Source organism: Anopheles arabiensis, chromosome X, assembly GCF_016920715.1.
Source record: "Anopheles arabiensis isolate DONGOLA chromosome X, AaraD3, whole genome shotgun sequence".
NCBI classification, from domain to species: Eukaryota; Metazoa; Arthropoda; class Insecta; order Diptera; family Culicidae; genus Anopheles; species Anopheles arabiensis.
The window spans coordinates 1,087,448-1,103,304 of NC_053519.1; the positions used below are offsets into that span (position 1 = coordinate 1,087,448).

Genomic DNA, 15,857 nt, shown 5'->3' on the forward strand with positions numbered 1-15,857 from the left:
GCCTCGCGCAAACCACTTTTCTCGCTCGACTGCTTTTTCTGCCGCATCCCATTCAGAAATGGGAATGGTGCAGCAAAGGTTTGCCCCTTCTTTTCCTCCCCCTTCCCACCGCTCCATGCCCGCCCAGGGATGTCCGGTAGCAGCCGGCAGCTTGTCATTCGCCATCGAGGAGCCCGTCAGTGCGCTATGTCTGTGTGTTTTTTCGTTTGCCGTTGCTGCTGCTGTACCTCTTCCTTTACCGGACATTGGGAGCAAGACAGCAGGGGCGCAGGGGGGGGGGGCGATGAGCGGTTGAGCCTCTTCAACTCTGAACACAACCGGACCCCGGGGTGACCGGTTAAGAATTGCAACAACAGCAGCAAAAACGTCGCAACAAAATCCTCACCCGAGCGTCGAGCGAAAAGAAAAACGGCCACTTGATGGAGTACCTGTTTGACTTATATCTTGTGTGAAGGTTTTCCCCACCCCTTCCCACCCCCGGAACCGCCGTCCCGGTTCTGCAACATTCCCGTCTTTTTTCCCCCCTCTTCATCTTCTTCTTTCCCTCCAGTTAAGGAGCCGTTCTCTGAAGAACCACCGTGCCCGTGCCTGTCACCAATCCGTCGGCCCGCTGCCGAACGTTTCGCGCCACGAGACTTTCCTTTCTCGTGCGAGCTTGCTGCGCACTTTCTCGCCCATACTGCTCCTGCGCGCCCGGGTCCAGGGATTCGGGGTCGCAAAATGAGTCTCCCCTATTCCCTCTCACATAACCCACACTACCCGCACTACAACTGCGATCGGTACCGTGGCAGAAGGTGAAACTTCTGGCCCGTTGCATCGTACCGATAGGCACAGTACTCGTGTGTCACCTGCACACAGGTCCCCGGTCGGCATCTTCTCCAAACTTCAACCGCCCTTCTCCCCCCCCCCCCCCTTATCGGGCTTCGGAGCGGATACCGTACGGTTTTGATAGTCATCAAATGATTTCTAATCATGTTTACGTACACGAGACAGGCAGCTCGCGGTGAGGTGAGGTGAACGAAGAGATGAAAGCACGGTACGTTCCATTGAAGAAATCCGCGTGTACCAGGGGATATTCAATTACGGTGCGATGAGTTGGAAAATGGACATAGCTCATTAAACGATGCGCAATTATTATTATGATGCGATGTGGTTGGGAATCCGGAATGTCCTCTACTTTCTGCCTGTACAGCATCTAGATCTGCTGAGCATGTGTACCCTATCTATCTCTTTTTCTAAATCTCTCTTAGTTACCTCCAGATCTCCAAAATTTCGTTACAATTACATTATCCCAAGAGTCTCCAGACATTCTTCAAAACCTCAGGCATTCCGTCTGCTCTACGGCGCTGTTTGGTAGGAGTAGTAGGCATTCGGATCCATCCTGGTACAGTTCGTCTGCGGGATGGGGAACATGTTCTCGACATCTATATCGTACCTCGGCAGCTTCTCGCTGTGGACCGAGCCAGAAAACAACAGAGTAATAGAACGAACATCACCATCATCTTCATCGTCAGCAACTCACCGCAAAAAGTTGATCACATTCTGCCCGATGGTAGGCTCACGGGCAAGCATCAGCGCCGAGAGGTACTTCTGGGATTTCGTCTTCTCCGCACAGTGCATGATGAGGGCCCAGCTCCGATAGTCCGTGTCAATCACGTAGGTGTTGTAGATCTCTTCATCTGTCGACGGGGAAAGGTGCAAATCAGCCGCACTCCTACTGTGGTGCCTCTTTCTCTCTCTCTCTCTCTCGTGAAGTCTACAGAATGTACGCGCTACTCACAGCTACTCTCTGCGTGCACCCAGTGTGCCGGCTGGCCGTAGTTCGGTATGATCCAGGTAATGTTGCCCTGCTGGAAGGTGGCGAGCGGGTCGTCCAAAAACACGTACGTAAAGTTCATCGTCACGTACCCATCGGAGGTGACGAACGAGCTGCGCATACACCCGTACTCCGGGAACATCTCGGTCGAGGCGAAGTACTGTATCACGTACCAGGAGCCCATCATCGCGTTCAGCCCGAAGTTGCGCATCGCCCGGACCTGTGACGGAAGCGAAGGGGGAGATTTGGGTTTGGTTTGGTATTTTTTTTTTTTCCTTCAGCAAACGATGCCAGTACACAGGCCCTTGGGGCCAACCACCTTCGGGCAGCGGTCGTTGCGGGGCCGTCGTCGCGGTATCTGCCCAGCCCCATCGTCGACGAGCAGGAGGAGGAGCAGCAGCAGTGCCACCAGCAGACAGCAGCTCCGGGCGTGCAGCGACACACGAACCATACTGTCCCGCCCGCTGTCTCGGTTGGGGTTGTGTGGGTGTGTGTGGGAGTGCTGAGTAGGAACCTGGGTGTAGTCGCTCGGGCCGTTGGTCTCGCTGCAAGTAGATGCACACCGGGATGTAACAATCTTGGGCCGATTTACGTCAGCCAAAAGTATTCAATTACTAATCTAATTGCACATCGGGCGGCGAGTAGCTCCACAATCGATACGGTGCCCCAAACCAACCCACCCTGCATCGCGCAACTCTCCTCCTTTCCCATTGTGAAATCCAAAAGCCCAACCGCGAAGAGTGGCGAAAACGGGGAAACAAAAACGTCATAAACACACACACATACACACATTTCCTTCCTTTCGCGGAAAGGGAACTTTCGCCCGATTGCCAGAGAAGGTGATTTTCAAGGGCCTCCCCATGCTGGCATATAGGTACGGACTGCTGCTTCATGCCAGGCTGCCAGACCCAAGCACCCCCACTTCATCTTCTGCTCTATGCTGCCGAAATCGAATTCATTCCCGAAATTCGACTGCCCGCCGGTATCGGTAGTGTTTGTACAGTTTGTGTTTGATTGGCGAAAACAAATGAAGCAAATCGTTTTCCCAACCTTTTTTGTTCGCACTTTGGGCGGGAGGGCCGGCATGGGAGGGTGGGGAAATCGATGTTTTCACCCAGCACCCACCGCAGAAATGTGAATGAGATTGGGTGTACGAGATGGTTTGGTGGCTTGCTTTGCGTTTGTTTGTTTTTTTATTTTTTATTTTTTATTTCGCCGTTAAAACAAATTATTGCCCCGATCGTATCGGTTTCGTTCGAAAGCAGAAACATTCCAGCGCAGCTTCCCGTGAGAGAGGGGGATGTACGCGGGGAAGGGTTTGCAGATCGCGGGAATTGATGAAAAAATACTTAAACGAAATTAAAGCAAAGCAAAAACCAAACACACACACACACTTTAAATGCTGGGTAGCAATAAAGGGAAGTGAAAATTCCGATGCCGTTCAATCACAAACTCTCCTTCCTGCATCATCTTTTTTTTTGTTGTTGTTGTTGCCGAGTGTGGCAGTTTAACACAAACACTGATTTTATGTGTTTATCTTCGATTTTGGGATGCAAGAAAATGAGCGAAAAGGAGGAGCAAAAAACGTCAATTAACTTCCGGGGTGGTGTGGTGGAAGTAGTAGATGGGTTGGTGCCGAAATGATTAGACTGAGAGCGCGCCATGCGGCGCACGTGCGCGGCTCAAACTCCAAGTCGTGTTTTGTTTGGTGCGCGCGTTTATGGAGCCGGGGGAAAGGGGAGAATTATTTGGAAAATAGCAATTAATTAAGGAAGGCGCGCACACTAATACAATGTATGTGTATGATGGATAGAAAACACTTTTTCTCTTTTTTGACACGGATGGGCTAAGAGAAAGAGTAACCACCATAGGGGAATGGAGGGGAATCGAACACTGGTATGGTCTTGTTCTCTACCGGCGCTTTGTACCAATAGACCACCGGGACGCTCGCTCGATGCGAACACAAAATGCAACAAAACACTTACACCGACACGACAATAATCAACGTGCAAACGTGAGTTATCTAGGACGAAGTGTCTCGGCAATTGAAACAGCAGCTAATTCTTTTCTGATTGTAAGTTTGTTCTTGCTACAGGTTGAAGGATGTCTGATTAATCGGTTCGATCAGCACTTAAAAATCCGTGCTACTCACAAGAGCTTCGCCAGCGGCAACACTGAATGCGTTTTGACTCGTTACAACGTGTTCCAGTGGTATGTAGAACATAACAAACACAACAACAACAAAACACACGATAAAGTGAGCGTCTCGTTCTCGTGCTGAAGCTTGCGCAGCTTGAGGCGACCATGCGATAAGCGGCTCAGATATAGTTCGTTGCGAGTGCAGCGGAGAAGCATCTAGAACAGGGATCGGCAGTCTTTATAGAAGCTTTTTTTTGTGTGCAGAGTATGAAATTAAGACATTCAGATTTTTATTTGGAATAGATATCATCTAAACTATGATTTATGTACGAATAAATAAATAAATCAATCAATCAATAACTAATTATAACACCTATTATGTGAATAAAGTGTTGTAAAAAAAGTGTCAAAAATTCTGAAATTACTATCACACCACCACTTCGATTGTTAGCTATAATCAGATTAAAAAAAGTTATGATGTATTGCAGTAAGAAGTGCGCAAATACTAAAATGTACAAATCGTTGAAGTAACCTTACAGAACCTTTTCTTGGAGGAAAGATTTTGAAAACTGTTGCTTTTCTGGAAAAGATCATCCACGGGTAAGGATGGATAATTTTCGATCGTTCTCTTGTAGCATCAATTTGTTGTGATACTGCAAGTTTTAGTCCATTTTTGATGTTCTCATCATAGTTCTTATTATCGCTAAAAAGTGCTGTACATTTTGGATAAATAACATCAACTAATTAAGGAAGATCAATATCGACAAGATTAGATTAGATTAGATGTTCTACCTTGCTGTACTCCAAAAAAAACTGAAAATGTAGCAGATAATACTAAAAAAAACTGAATAAGCAGGATGATGACAAATTGCCAAACACTGGCCTGGAGCATGGCCACACACAAGAATGGCGAGAGCTCTCAAGTCAGACTTCACCCGCGTCCGGAATAGGAAATGCTTCAGATAACTCCAATGCCACAATGTGACGTCAACGTAGCTCCTACACAAACTGTATGTAAAACAGCGGCTCTACTCTATGCTTGCCCATTCTACGGGTCATACGATATTCACCTATCTTCGCCGTTCCTCCAAACGGTACCGCATCTGTATCAGAGCTCCCAAACGGCAAAGAAAAAAAGGTCGCCCTAGTGCCACCGCAGTCGCAGTTGAAAGCAAGGTCGCATCTCCGGGTGTGGACCTACCGGTCGCACACCGTTGGGACCTTCTGAAAGTTTCCTCCCCCCCCCCAGGACCCCAGAGCCCCGCTCCTCGGAGTGACGGTGACACAGTAAGCGCTCAAAACAAACCAAGTTCGGCAAACCCGTTGTCAACTCGCGACGGACCGGATGAGGCTTGGGCTTCATCTCTGCTCCCCTTTGCTGGATCTCTTTCGACCAGCGGCCACCGACGCAGCTCGGGCACCGCCGGCTGTATCCGGTTGGCCCCAAAACAGCAGCAACAGCAACAACAAAAAAGGCCGTGAATAGCGGTGACACGAGACACCAGCGAAAGGGTATCAGGAGGGAACCCCTATCATCACCGAACCTTCACTGGGCACACACACACACACACCATTTCTCCTCTTTTCTCGCCGCTGGTAAGGGCAACGCGCACTAAAGCCGTTCGCGCGTAAGCGTAAAAGGGCAGCAAAGCACAACTGGAACCGGGCTGGGGATCGTTTCGGGTTGCCTTTAGTGTACCGCGCGAGCGGCAGGTTGGCATTTCATCGCAACTATTTCAGGAGCTTCATGCCAAGGTGAAGGACGGGAACGGGTGGAAGAGGAAACCGAACACGGCTTTGACAGGATTGGATCGATCGATGAAATCGTAAAGGGTTTACCAGCGGTCGCTACGAAAGAGGAAGCAAGCAAATAAATAGATAAAAACTCTCTCACACACACACACATATGTATAGACACATATTGGGAGGGAAGAAGAGTGCACATGAAGCAGGGGTGAAGCAAAAGCTGGTGGAACCGGACTACGGATCTGGATCACTTTTTTTTCTAAATCGGGCACCAAATGGACCTCGGCATCGGTCGAGCCAAAGTGTCGTTATCAGTGGAGGGAGAGAACATTTAGAAAAAACAGTCCGTAGAAGATGATACACACGAGCAAAAACAGAGTAGCTGATACGCACTGCGACATCGAAGCGTACCTTGCGGAAAGTTCAGAGGATCTCCCTTCAGCGCGCAGTCAGCGCACGCAAAACCCTGTCCCCTGTCAGCCGGGGATCGTTGTAGCTATCCGGTCATTATCGCCAGCATCACCGTCTTCCGAAAACTGAGCCCGCGCTTCCTTCCACCCGTCCACGACAACAATCTTGCAACAAAAGCGTCTTAGAAATACGCGAGGCACGCACGCAAAACTCCCAAACCGCCGACAAACCCGGCGTTTCAGCGAGTCATCGGCGAAAGTTCGCGGAAAGGAAATCGACTGCAGGCTTCTTCTTCCCTCCCCCCCCCCACCCAGGCACCCCTTCTAAGCCTTTTTCGGGCACGTGCGAACCTTCGCGCAAACAAAAGCCATCGGCCGTGCGCAGAAAAAGGGCTGTCGCTGCGCCATCTTCTGTCCACTGGTTGGAATTCCGGCGACATTCCGTGGACTCTGCAGCTTCGCGAAAGTTTGCAGCTGGGAAAGGAGGGAAGGTATGGGGATGGGGGCCAGCAGATTCATTCACGGCGTCACGGCGGCACAAATCTGTGGCTTGGTCGATGCAAATAATGTGTGCGAGCGCGCGAGCGCATGCGTAAGACTTTCTCGTTTGACCGATTGGCCCGAAACGGTTTTCGGGGTGGCATCCTGGGAAGGGTACACCCCATCCTTGGACGGGACAGTGCGTTTGTTTGTGGTGAAGTGTGACAAGAGATGAACTGTGAACGAATTTAGCTAGAAACGATAAGAGAATTATCAACAAAAAAAGGAGGAGTGATACAGGGGTTTTCCAAACCGTTTTTGAATGTAAACGTTGTTATTTACCGCGTGCAAGATGTTCATCCACATCAATCTCATACTTCATTTCTGTCATACAGGGGTTTCCAAGCCATTTCCCAATGTGCACATTATAATGAACCGTCTCCAAGATGTTTTCCAACAGCTGTCACACATTGTATTGGCATCAGGATAAAGTTCTTGCACATGATTTTCAACACATCACAAAGAACTGTCCAAAACAACTGAAATATTATTGCGAAGCAAATGCAACATTTGAGAACTGTTGAAAAACATCTTGCAAGCAATGAAAAATGTTGTTGACATTGATAATTGACTCGGAAAACACTGTAATTATGTGTAATATCTTCAGTATGATTTTCAACACTTTCGCCGCATCGCGTCAAGATTTGTACAAAATTCCAAATACAGGGGTTTTCTCCTGTATGTGTAAGATATATCCCTTTCGAATGTGCACATCATTGATCGCCACCTCCAAGATGTTTTCCAACAGCTGCAACTCCTGTATTATGCATGCATTTCGATGCAGTTTTTTTGCGACACCACAACCATTTAATTGCTTTGCAGAGGGTTTTCCAATTCACTTTCAAATGTAAACATTACAGGGTTTGCCAAGCCACCTTCGAAGGTGATACACATCAATCTGATACTTTATTTCCATCATTATAACTTTTAATTTCTTCAGCATGATTTTCAACACATCTCAAGCTGAATTGATTTTGAGTGTATTTGTGAAGTGTTGAAAACCATGTGAAAAAAACTTAAATTTCATAATGAATTACACCATTTGAAAGCTGTTGAAAAACATTTAGGAGGTGGTGCATAATAATATTTACATTCGAAAGTGACCTGGAAAACTCTGTATGTCACATGATTCTGATATTTCATTTTCAACATAATTAAATAACTTCAGTATGATTTTCATCACTTCAACGGTCTCCTTGCCATCGTTTTTTCACCGGCATTTGAAGTCGGATCACAAAACCCGGTGACCGTTGAAGTGTTGCAAATCATGCTGAAGAAATTAAAAATTATTATGATGAAAATGAAATATCAGATTGATGTGGATACATATCTTGTGCGCGGCGAATAAGAAACATTTACATCGAAAAATGGTTTGGAAAACCCTGTAAAGAACGATAGGGAAAGTAAGCAACGGGCAGCAGAAAATGGCACGACAGTTGCTGACAAAAAAAAAGTTGGAATCAATCGTGCTGCGGGGTTAAAGAAGACATAAGTTTGTAAAACAACGAACAGAAGTTAGCAAACGACGAACAGAGACGAGATAAAAGCGACATAATAAACCCTCTACACAAAAGCACCAGTGCCACGCGGGGCAGATGTCGAGAAGGATGTGTGTGGGGAATTTTTTTTTTTTTTTTGCCCAAAAACGACCGCTCGAACGGAGCAGCAAAAGAGGAGAAAGATATAAAGCCGGTGAAGGGGTCAAGCGCGCAAAACTCCGGCCCGCGCACCCATTGGACTACATTGGACGCTGGGTTCGCGGCACCAATCCTCCTGCTCCTCTCCTCCCCCTTTCACCCGTGCAAAGATATCTCGAAGGCTGACCATATGCATGGGTCCATCCGTCTGTCCGTTCGTGTGTGTGTGTCGCGTGGTTGAGATTAGGTTCGGATCATAAAACTGTCCATCCGGCTTTCTAATTTGATTTGGGCTCCACACGCCCCCTGCCCTTCCCTTGGAGGAAAATTTTCGGGCAGCCAACCGCGTGGAGAAGGGGGGGGGGGGGGAGGTGCAACAGGTGCGGAAACGTGAAAGAAGGTGCGTCATCGGGCGAAGGCTTCGGTATGCAATCGGGCAGCGTCTCGGGAGGGAAAGGAGAATGGCAATAGCGCTTGTCACCTGGTTCAGCTTCGCTGTCCACTGCCACACTGTCCCGATGCCTCGAGCCACCGACGCCGAAATACGTTTTAGGGGCGGTGAAGTGAAGTTCGGCAGCACGCACACCGATACCGGCAAGATCACGGCCAATCGGTCATCCATCGATCGGACGCTTCCTGTCAGTCGGTGTTCGGTGCTGCCGGTGGGTTGCGGATAGCGCAGGAATGTTGTGTTTCCTGTCTCCCGCGGGTCGCTCAGGTGGCGCTTTTCAAGGAGCTACGGTGGCAAAATGTCTCCAGAAGAAACCAAAAAAAAACTTAAATCGGCGATATGATGCTTAACTTATTTCCGTTCCATTCTTCCTAACAGCTTGTTTCGCTTCTTTGAAGTACACAAAGTCACCCAAGGATTGATAGTTGGAAAACATCAATATAGAGGATTCTTTTATCTTATTTTTTGGCATTTCGGCTTGAGTCGAGAAATTTGACGCGATTGCTTTTTTAAATGTTCGCTTGTTCTTTTAGAGGTCCTATAGGGTAAATCCTAAAGGGTAAAGGTACTTATCCGAGTCTACGTCAGATGAATTCTTAGGTTCTTCGGGAGTTCCTCAAGGTAGTGTGTTTAATCCCCTTCTTTTCCTATTATACGTTAATGGTGTTCGTTTGGTTCCTCCTGCAGACAGTCATCTTCTTTACGCAGGGGATCTTAATCTGATTGTTTTCCTTTTTCAGCCACTATTGCATTGCACTATCCCAGTGGTGGTGTATCAAATATGCTATCACTGCTCCAGAATTAGTGATGTGCTGTTTGGAGCGCACCCACGACTCCGATCCGACTCCGGGAAAATAGAACCACTAGATCCGCCCGGAGTCGGAGTCGTTCGGAGTCGATCGGAGTCGTCCGGAGTCGCCCGGAGTCGCCCGGAGTCGTTTGGAGTCGTCCGGAGTCCGGACTCCGGACGACTCCCAACGACTCCGGACGACTCCGGCTATGGGCGACTCCGGACGACTCCAAACGACTCCGGACGACTCCGAGTCCGGGTGACTCCGGACGACTCCGAACGACTCCGTCGATTTCGAACGACTCCGAACGACTCCCAACGACTCCCAACAACTCCGACTCCGGACGACTCCGAACGACTCCGGACGACTCCGACGACTCCGAACGACTCCCAACGACTCCGGACGACTCCGGCTATGGGCGACTCCGGACGACTCCAAACGACTCCGAACGACTCCGAGTCCGGGTGACTCCGGACGACTCCGAACGACTCCGTCGATTTCGAACGACTCCGAACGACTCCCAACGACTCCCAACAACTCCGACTCCGGACGACTCCGAACGACTCCGGACGACTCCAGACGACTCCGAACGACTCCGGACGACTCCGGACGACTCCGACTCCGGTCGATTCCGGACGACTCCGAGCCTTTTCGGACGATTCCGAACGACTCCGGATATTGCAGCGCGGACCTACCTTTCGGAGTCGATTCCGAATTTATAGGAGTCGGAATCGGAGTCGACTCCGGATTTTTGCCAACCTAACCCATCAGTATCCAGAATCTCTAGATAAATGTTCTGTTTTTGACTTGTTCTTCTGTAAGTAATCGATTTCGATTACTCTTTGCGTATGTTTGTTAAGTACAAACGTGCTTTCTCTATTTGAGACCTAGGGGTAACTTTTGAAGGTAAGCTCTCTTTGAATTCGCGCACTGAGTTGCTTGTTGAAAAGGCAATGAAGACCTTAAGTATTCTCCGTAAACTCACTGCATACCTAAGCTAATGCTAATGCAATGCCTGGAGCTAACATCTCGGAAGGTGTCACACATTTTTCGGCCTACGGCCCACTTGATTGTGATTTCAAGCTCCAGATAGCGAACAGTAGACGCATCCTTCCCGGTCGCCCGGCTAGAAAAAACCTCCTCTCGCCCAACGTAACGATATTGTCAGCTTCCAGCTGTTGTTTATCATCAAATGTAGCGATGCTACAACACATTCAGCCGAACTTTGAAGTGGATCTGGTAGCGCAAACAGTAGACAAATGTTTCCCAACGCCTTTTTGTCCAGCGTCCAGGGCGAGTTCCCGCGAAACAATTGTACGAGAAAAGTGATTTGTGGACCCCCGCCAGATCCCATTCTCCCCCCCCGCCCTCCGCAAACGGTGGCTTTTGATGAGGAACACCGGTTGTGCCTGACCGGTGCCACCGTGGGTCAGCGCTTCACATGATTCAGTGGTTCGCCTTACGCGTCACCTCTGCGCGATGCATCATTCCGTTATGACTTCTCACGACCCTGTTTTGTTGCTTCTTCGTCTTCTCGGTTCGCCACAATCGCTGGATAAATCATCCTGCAAACGCGAGCACCCCAAAGGAAGTCCCCCAAAGCTCTCACTTTCGTACGCAACCCTAGAGCTCGGCGGGAGCAGCTCATCGCGGGCAGCTTATCGGCTTACGCCGCACCACCATGCGTACCATGCGTAAAGCTGATGAAGGGAAGGTGGTTGTTGGTTTTTTGGGAAGTGACGGTATGCTGTACTCTCCCCTCACAAAACACAAAACACAAAAAAGAACGAAACTAAACCAGGTGAAGTACACGCACACACCGGGGACGATGAAACAATCAGCCCTGATTAGTACACACTTTCACGTGCGCCCTTTTGTTTGGCATTTTCCGGGAGGTGGGAAAGTTCCCTATCCCTCCCTCGCCGTGCAGCGATTGTCATCCGATTCGACCGCATCATACGATGCATTAGACGCATTGCTTGGGAGCTCCAAAAGTGTTCTCCAAAAAAAAACAAAACCACAACAACCTCCACTACAAAACAAAACCCTCCAAGACACTACGCGCCTAATCTCTTGGGAAGCGTTAATTATTAACCTTTTCAGATGTAAGTGCTGGTGCTTCCCAGCCGTCCCCCGGCTGGCCACCGCGTGGCTGCCCTTTAGCAGGGAGAGAAGGGGTGTAATTTTCCGTTGCTGTACGGTGTGTAACGGGGCACTTAACTTCCGAAAGTCCCCCGCGCATATCTGCTGTCAACTTTGCGTTAACTATCGATGACGCGTCGGCAGCTACCGAAACCCGAGCTAGAGAACCAAAAAAAAACGCACACACACACACACACACACAAAAAGGGAGAGGAAAACGACTCTCTGCCACCAATTAAGACCCTCCCACACCTCGCTCTGTGAGCCACCCACCCCACGCGAAGTATCTCGATGGGGGCGTAGGTTCGGAATGCAGTAGGCACTGCTGCCGGTGGGCCGATGAAAGTTCGAAGCCTCCCCCCCCCCTCCTCCCGCGCAGCACAGCGAAGCGGTAGTTGGTGAAAAGTGAAAATTTTGAAGGCCACCGACCCGCTCGTGCGTACCGAGTTCGTACCGCACACCGAATCGATTACACGGTGCGGTTCGATTTTCGCGGCCATTGCCATCGGGGTGGCCCTCCCTAGGTGTCTACCCTGGCCGCACTGATCGTTTTGTGTGTGTGTGTGTGTGGAATGAGGGCGTTCACCTTTCGAGCAGAGGTAAGGCGCGCCTCGCACACCATACGCATGTCACCTTAATGGGCTTTTAATGAGTGCATCATTGCTGGGTCTTGGCCGTCAGACCCAAGCGGATGCCGGATGTGTCGATTATGCGATATAGCCCGATTTTCGGAAGATGCGCCTCCCGCACCGAGAGTCGCAGGTAATGGGTGCGCTGTTGATTGATAGGGGGAAGGGTCAAATGCTGAGCAGGAATCAATGCGCAGCACGATTGGAGAGCTTTGGGTCGCGTGGTACTGTACGGACAATTCCAACAACTACAGCGTCCTCAGGTTCTTTGAGGAAGGTGCTAATGCCTCGAGAATCGTTGGATCACTGATAGCAGTAGTGAAATGATACAAATTTGAGAAACTTGAGTAATTTAGGGTTTGCGGAAGAGAGGACTACATCGAGAATTCCCAGTGGCCTCAGTAGCTCAGTTTTTTGAAGAACAATAGTCTACAATTTTGATTTAGAATTTAGACTCTAAATTTTTAGTAAACTTTTTATTGCTAACCTGACGTTCAGGAAGTTTACAGACAAGAAAAAAGAGCTCTTCTATTTATGGACCACTATGACCATAGGCAATAGGCATATCTAGAACAAGAATTATTAACATATTAGATCAAGAAGCTTTGAACAAACTCTCCAATATCTAGTACACCAACAAGTCAGAGAACAGCCAAGCCCATTAGACGTACGGGCAAGCCTTGAACCTAGCAAAGCAAAGCAGAAGAACCTAGAGAATAGAAGTCATAGTTCCAGTGTTCAGAGTTGTCGGTATTTGCTTTAGACACCGCGAAAGACATCTTCCAGCCCGCGTTGGGCCTCGAGATCTGGAGGGGCCCCAAAAATGGATCGCCAGGCCTACATACGCGTGATCACTTAGGGCCTCCTCTCGTTTTAATTCACCACTGTACATATACCATTCAATACATTCATACATGCTGGTACAGATTGAAGAATCTATTGGACTCATAGCTCAGATATTTTGAAATGGTCCCACGGTCACAATATCTCATATTCTAGAAGTTGTTTGCTCCAAAGTCTTCTCCCGAAGGTCATCTGCAATTAAGGTTGATGTTGACCGTGACAGACTGATACAGGTGTGTTTCGAAGCATTAGAAAATATCAAAAAGTAATATCAGCATGAATATGCCAAGTGCTCCAAGGCTCTAGAATTGGACACTCTTTAGAATATCCTTAAGATGAGAAATAGGCAAACATTTGTTTAAACCAAAAATAAATAACAATAATAATGGATTCCTCAAAATGCGCCGTAAAATGTCCTCCGACGTCTTGGTGCTCAAAAGGAGAGATAGCAACAACAACAACAACAACAGCGTTTCCCCTAGCAACGCAAGGACACCACACCAAAAGCTCCAAAATTGCTTTTGCAAAACTTTCCAGCCCACGAGGCTCGCAGCGCAACCTACTGGGAGGCAAAACAACATTCCACCCCGAAGCGGAAAATCATCAACATTCCTTTCCCCTGAGATAGTGACCCACACACACACACATCGGAGCCCAGTCAGCCCCTGGTCAGATTTCGGATCGTCTCCCGTTGCCGTTCTCGCCGGTTGCTGCCACCGATCAATCAAAACTAAAACCCTTTCCGGTGCCTCTATCGCACCGAAAAACCCCGAACCGAACACCAGCCACCACTAGGTTTGTGTATGTGTGTATGTGTGTGTGTGTTTGCGGTGGTCCCCGAGTGCGAGCCCGCGAGCCTCGGGGCTACTTTCGCTTCGCGGTGTGCTGCCAGCGTGAAACATTCACCGGATTAATGGATTAATTAGCGGAATCGGCATCCCGAAACAGGGTCACACCACCGCACAGACCCGGGACCAGCACTCGCCGAAGCCACCGGGATCCGAAACTGGTAGTCCCGCGGGCGGTACCGGGACACCGTGGCCTTTTTTTCCCGTGGCCAAAAGAAATAAAACTGAAAATAAAATATAGAAACCACCGCGTTGGCCGGTCAAAACGGGCGAGCTGGCCAACCCGCTGTAGGTACGCGGTCGTTGGGTCTGGGTGCTGTCTGGGAGCGGCAAACCTCGTGTTGCAAGGACTGCTTGTGGTGCAGCAATTGCGCCAGACTGTGCCCAAACAACACCTGGACACATTCTGCTTGTGTCAGTGGCTTAAGAGCCCAAGAATGCTCAAGCCATGCTGGTGGAGCAAGATGACAAGATAAAACGTCTCTGCCTATCGTCAGGTTCAATTCAGGTTCCCAACTGCTTCTACGCGTGTCTGTGACCGCGTAACGTTGTCAAAGGAGAGGTGGTGTTGGGGTGTCAAACGCATCATTACCATGTGATGCGCTATTCGTCATTTATGCTTCCTCCCTTACCTCATCATCGTTCATTTTCTTACTTTCACACGCTCACTACACACACACACACACACACACACACACAAGCACTACCACTTGGCTAATGGTTACCCTCTCCCTCCGCTGGCCTTCTCATCGCTGCGGAATGGCAGCGTTTCCGTGCGCCTAATGATGGCGCGAGCGCGCACTCACACACAGCCCAGACGCCGGGGGTCCCCACCAGGCCACTATCGGAGCAATTGATGCCACAATTATGCCGGCCCGGCTATCGAACGTGCAGCGCACAGCGCAGCCAGAGCGGTTTATCGAAAGTGAAAATCATCCTCCCTCCCCCCCCCGCCTTTCTACCGGAGCCGGTGTAAGCGTTTTCCCTTTTTAAATCCCCCACAGCTGAGCGGTGCAGCGGCGATGATGGCAGGAAGAGGATCATTATGTGGGCGAAGGGGGGATAGCATTATTATATGACCGCAGACAAGAACTGAAGATGCTTTTTTCCCGCCCCAACCTCCCACCGATGTGCTTTCTTTGTGCTCGTTGCTCTGCTCAGGGCCGTGGGGATGGCGACCGTGAATGATCTTGTAAGATTATTTACATTTTTTTTGCTAACTAACTTACAAAACTCTCCAAACCAACACATGTACGTACCTAGCGTTTGGCTTTCACGCGTTCACCACTGCTCTTCAAGAAAGATGGTGCGAGTTTGTTTTGTATTTCGTTTTATTGTGGCAAGACAAGAAAACAATACGACAATAGTTCATAATGATAATATTATGCAACGGAATCGCATCTAAATCGTCTCATCTGTGTTCCTACACGCGCCCAGCACCCTCGGTCGGGCTCGCATTTCGCTTTCCTATTTTCACTAAAACAAACCAAAAAATCACGAATAAGCCGGCTGTACATTTCTTAAATTCATTTTCCGATTAATGCCGACCGGTCTCGTGTCGTCGCAACTGGCGCAACAGTTTTCCGCTGAACGGGCTTGCTTGCTTGCTTGGGTGGCGAGTGTAAGAGTGCGAATATGCTTGTGTGTGTGTGTGTGTGTGTGTGTGTGTGTGTGTGTGTGTGTGTGTGTGTGTGTGTGTGTGTGTGTGTGTGTGTGTGTGTGTGTGTGTGTGTGTGTGTGTGTGTGTGTGTGTGTGTGTGTGTGTGTGTGTGTGTGTGTGTGTGTGTGTGTGTGTGTGTGTGTGTGTGTGTGTGTGTGTGTGTGTGTGTGTGTGTGTGTGTGTTTGTGTGTGTGTGTGTGTTTGT

At 49.1% G+C, this 15,857-nt stretch overlaps 1 protein-coding gene across 2 annotated transcripts; it reads right to left on the reverse strand.

Annotated features, from left to right (window-relative positions):
- Nucleotides 1–1,095: 1,095 nt before the first annotated feature.
- LOC120906661 (apolipoprotein D) lies at nucleotides 1,096–4,093 on the reverse strand. Of its 2 annotated transcripts, none has more exons than XM_040318503.1 (5): nucleotides 3,969–4,093; nucleotides 2,136–2,361; nucleotides 1,781–2,036; nucleotides 1,523–1,679; nucleotides 1,096–1,450 (listed from the first exon to the last, which is right to left on the reverse strand). In XM_040318503.1, the coding sequence occupies exons 2-5, from the start codon at nucleotides 2,265–2,267 to the stop codon at nucleotides 1,339–1,341; spliced, it is 657 nt and encodes a 218-aa protein (XP_040174437.1). In that variant the 5' UTR covers nucleotides 2,268–2,361; nucleotides 3,969–4,093; the 3' UTR covers nucleotides 1,096–1,338. The 2 variants fall into 2 exon arrangements, with proteins under 2 accessions (XP_040174437.1, XP_040174436.1); XM_040318502.1 differs by having other exon boundaries at nucleotides 3,802–4,076.
- Between the last annotated feature and the right edge of the window lie 11,764 nt (nucleotides 4,094–15,857).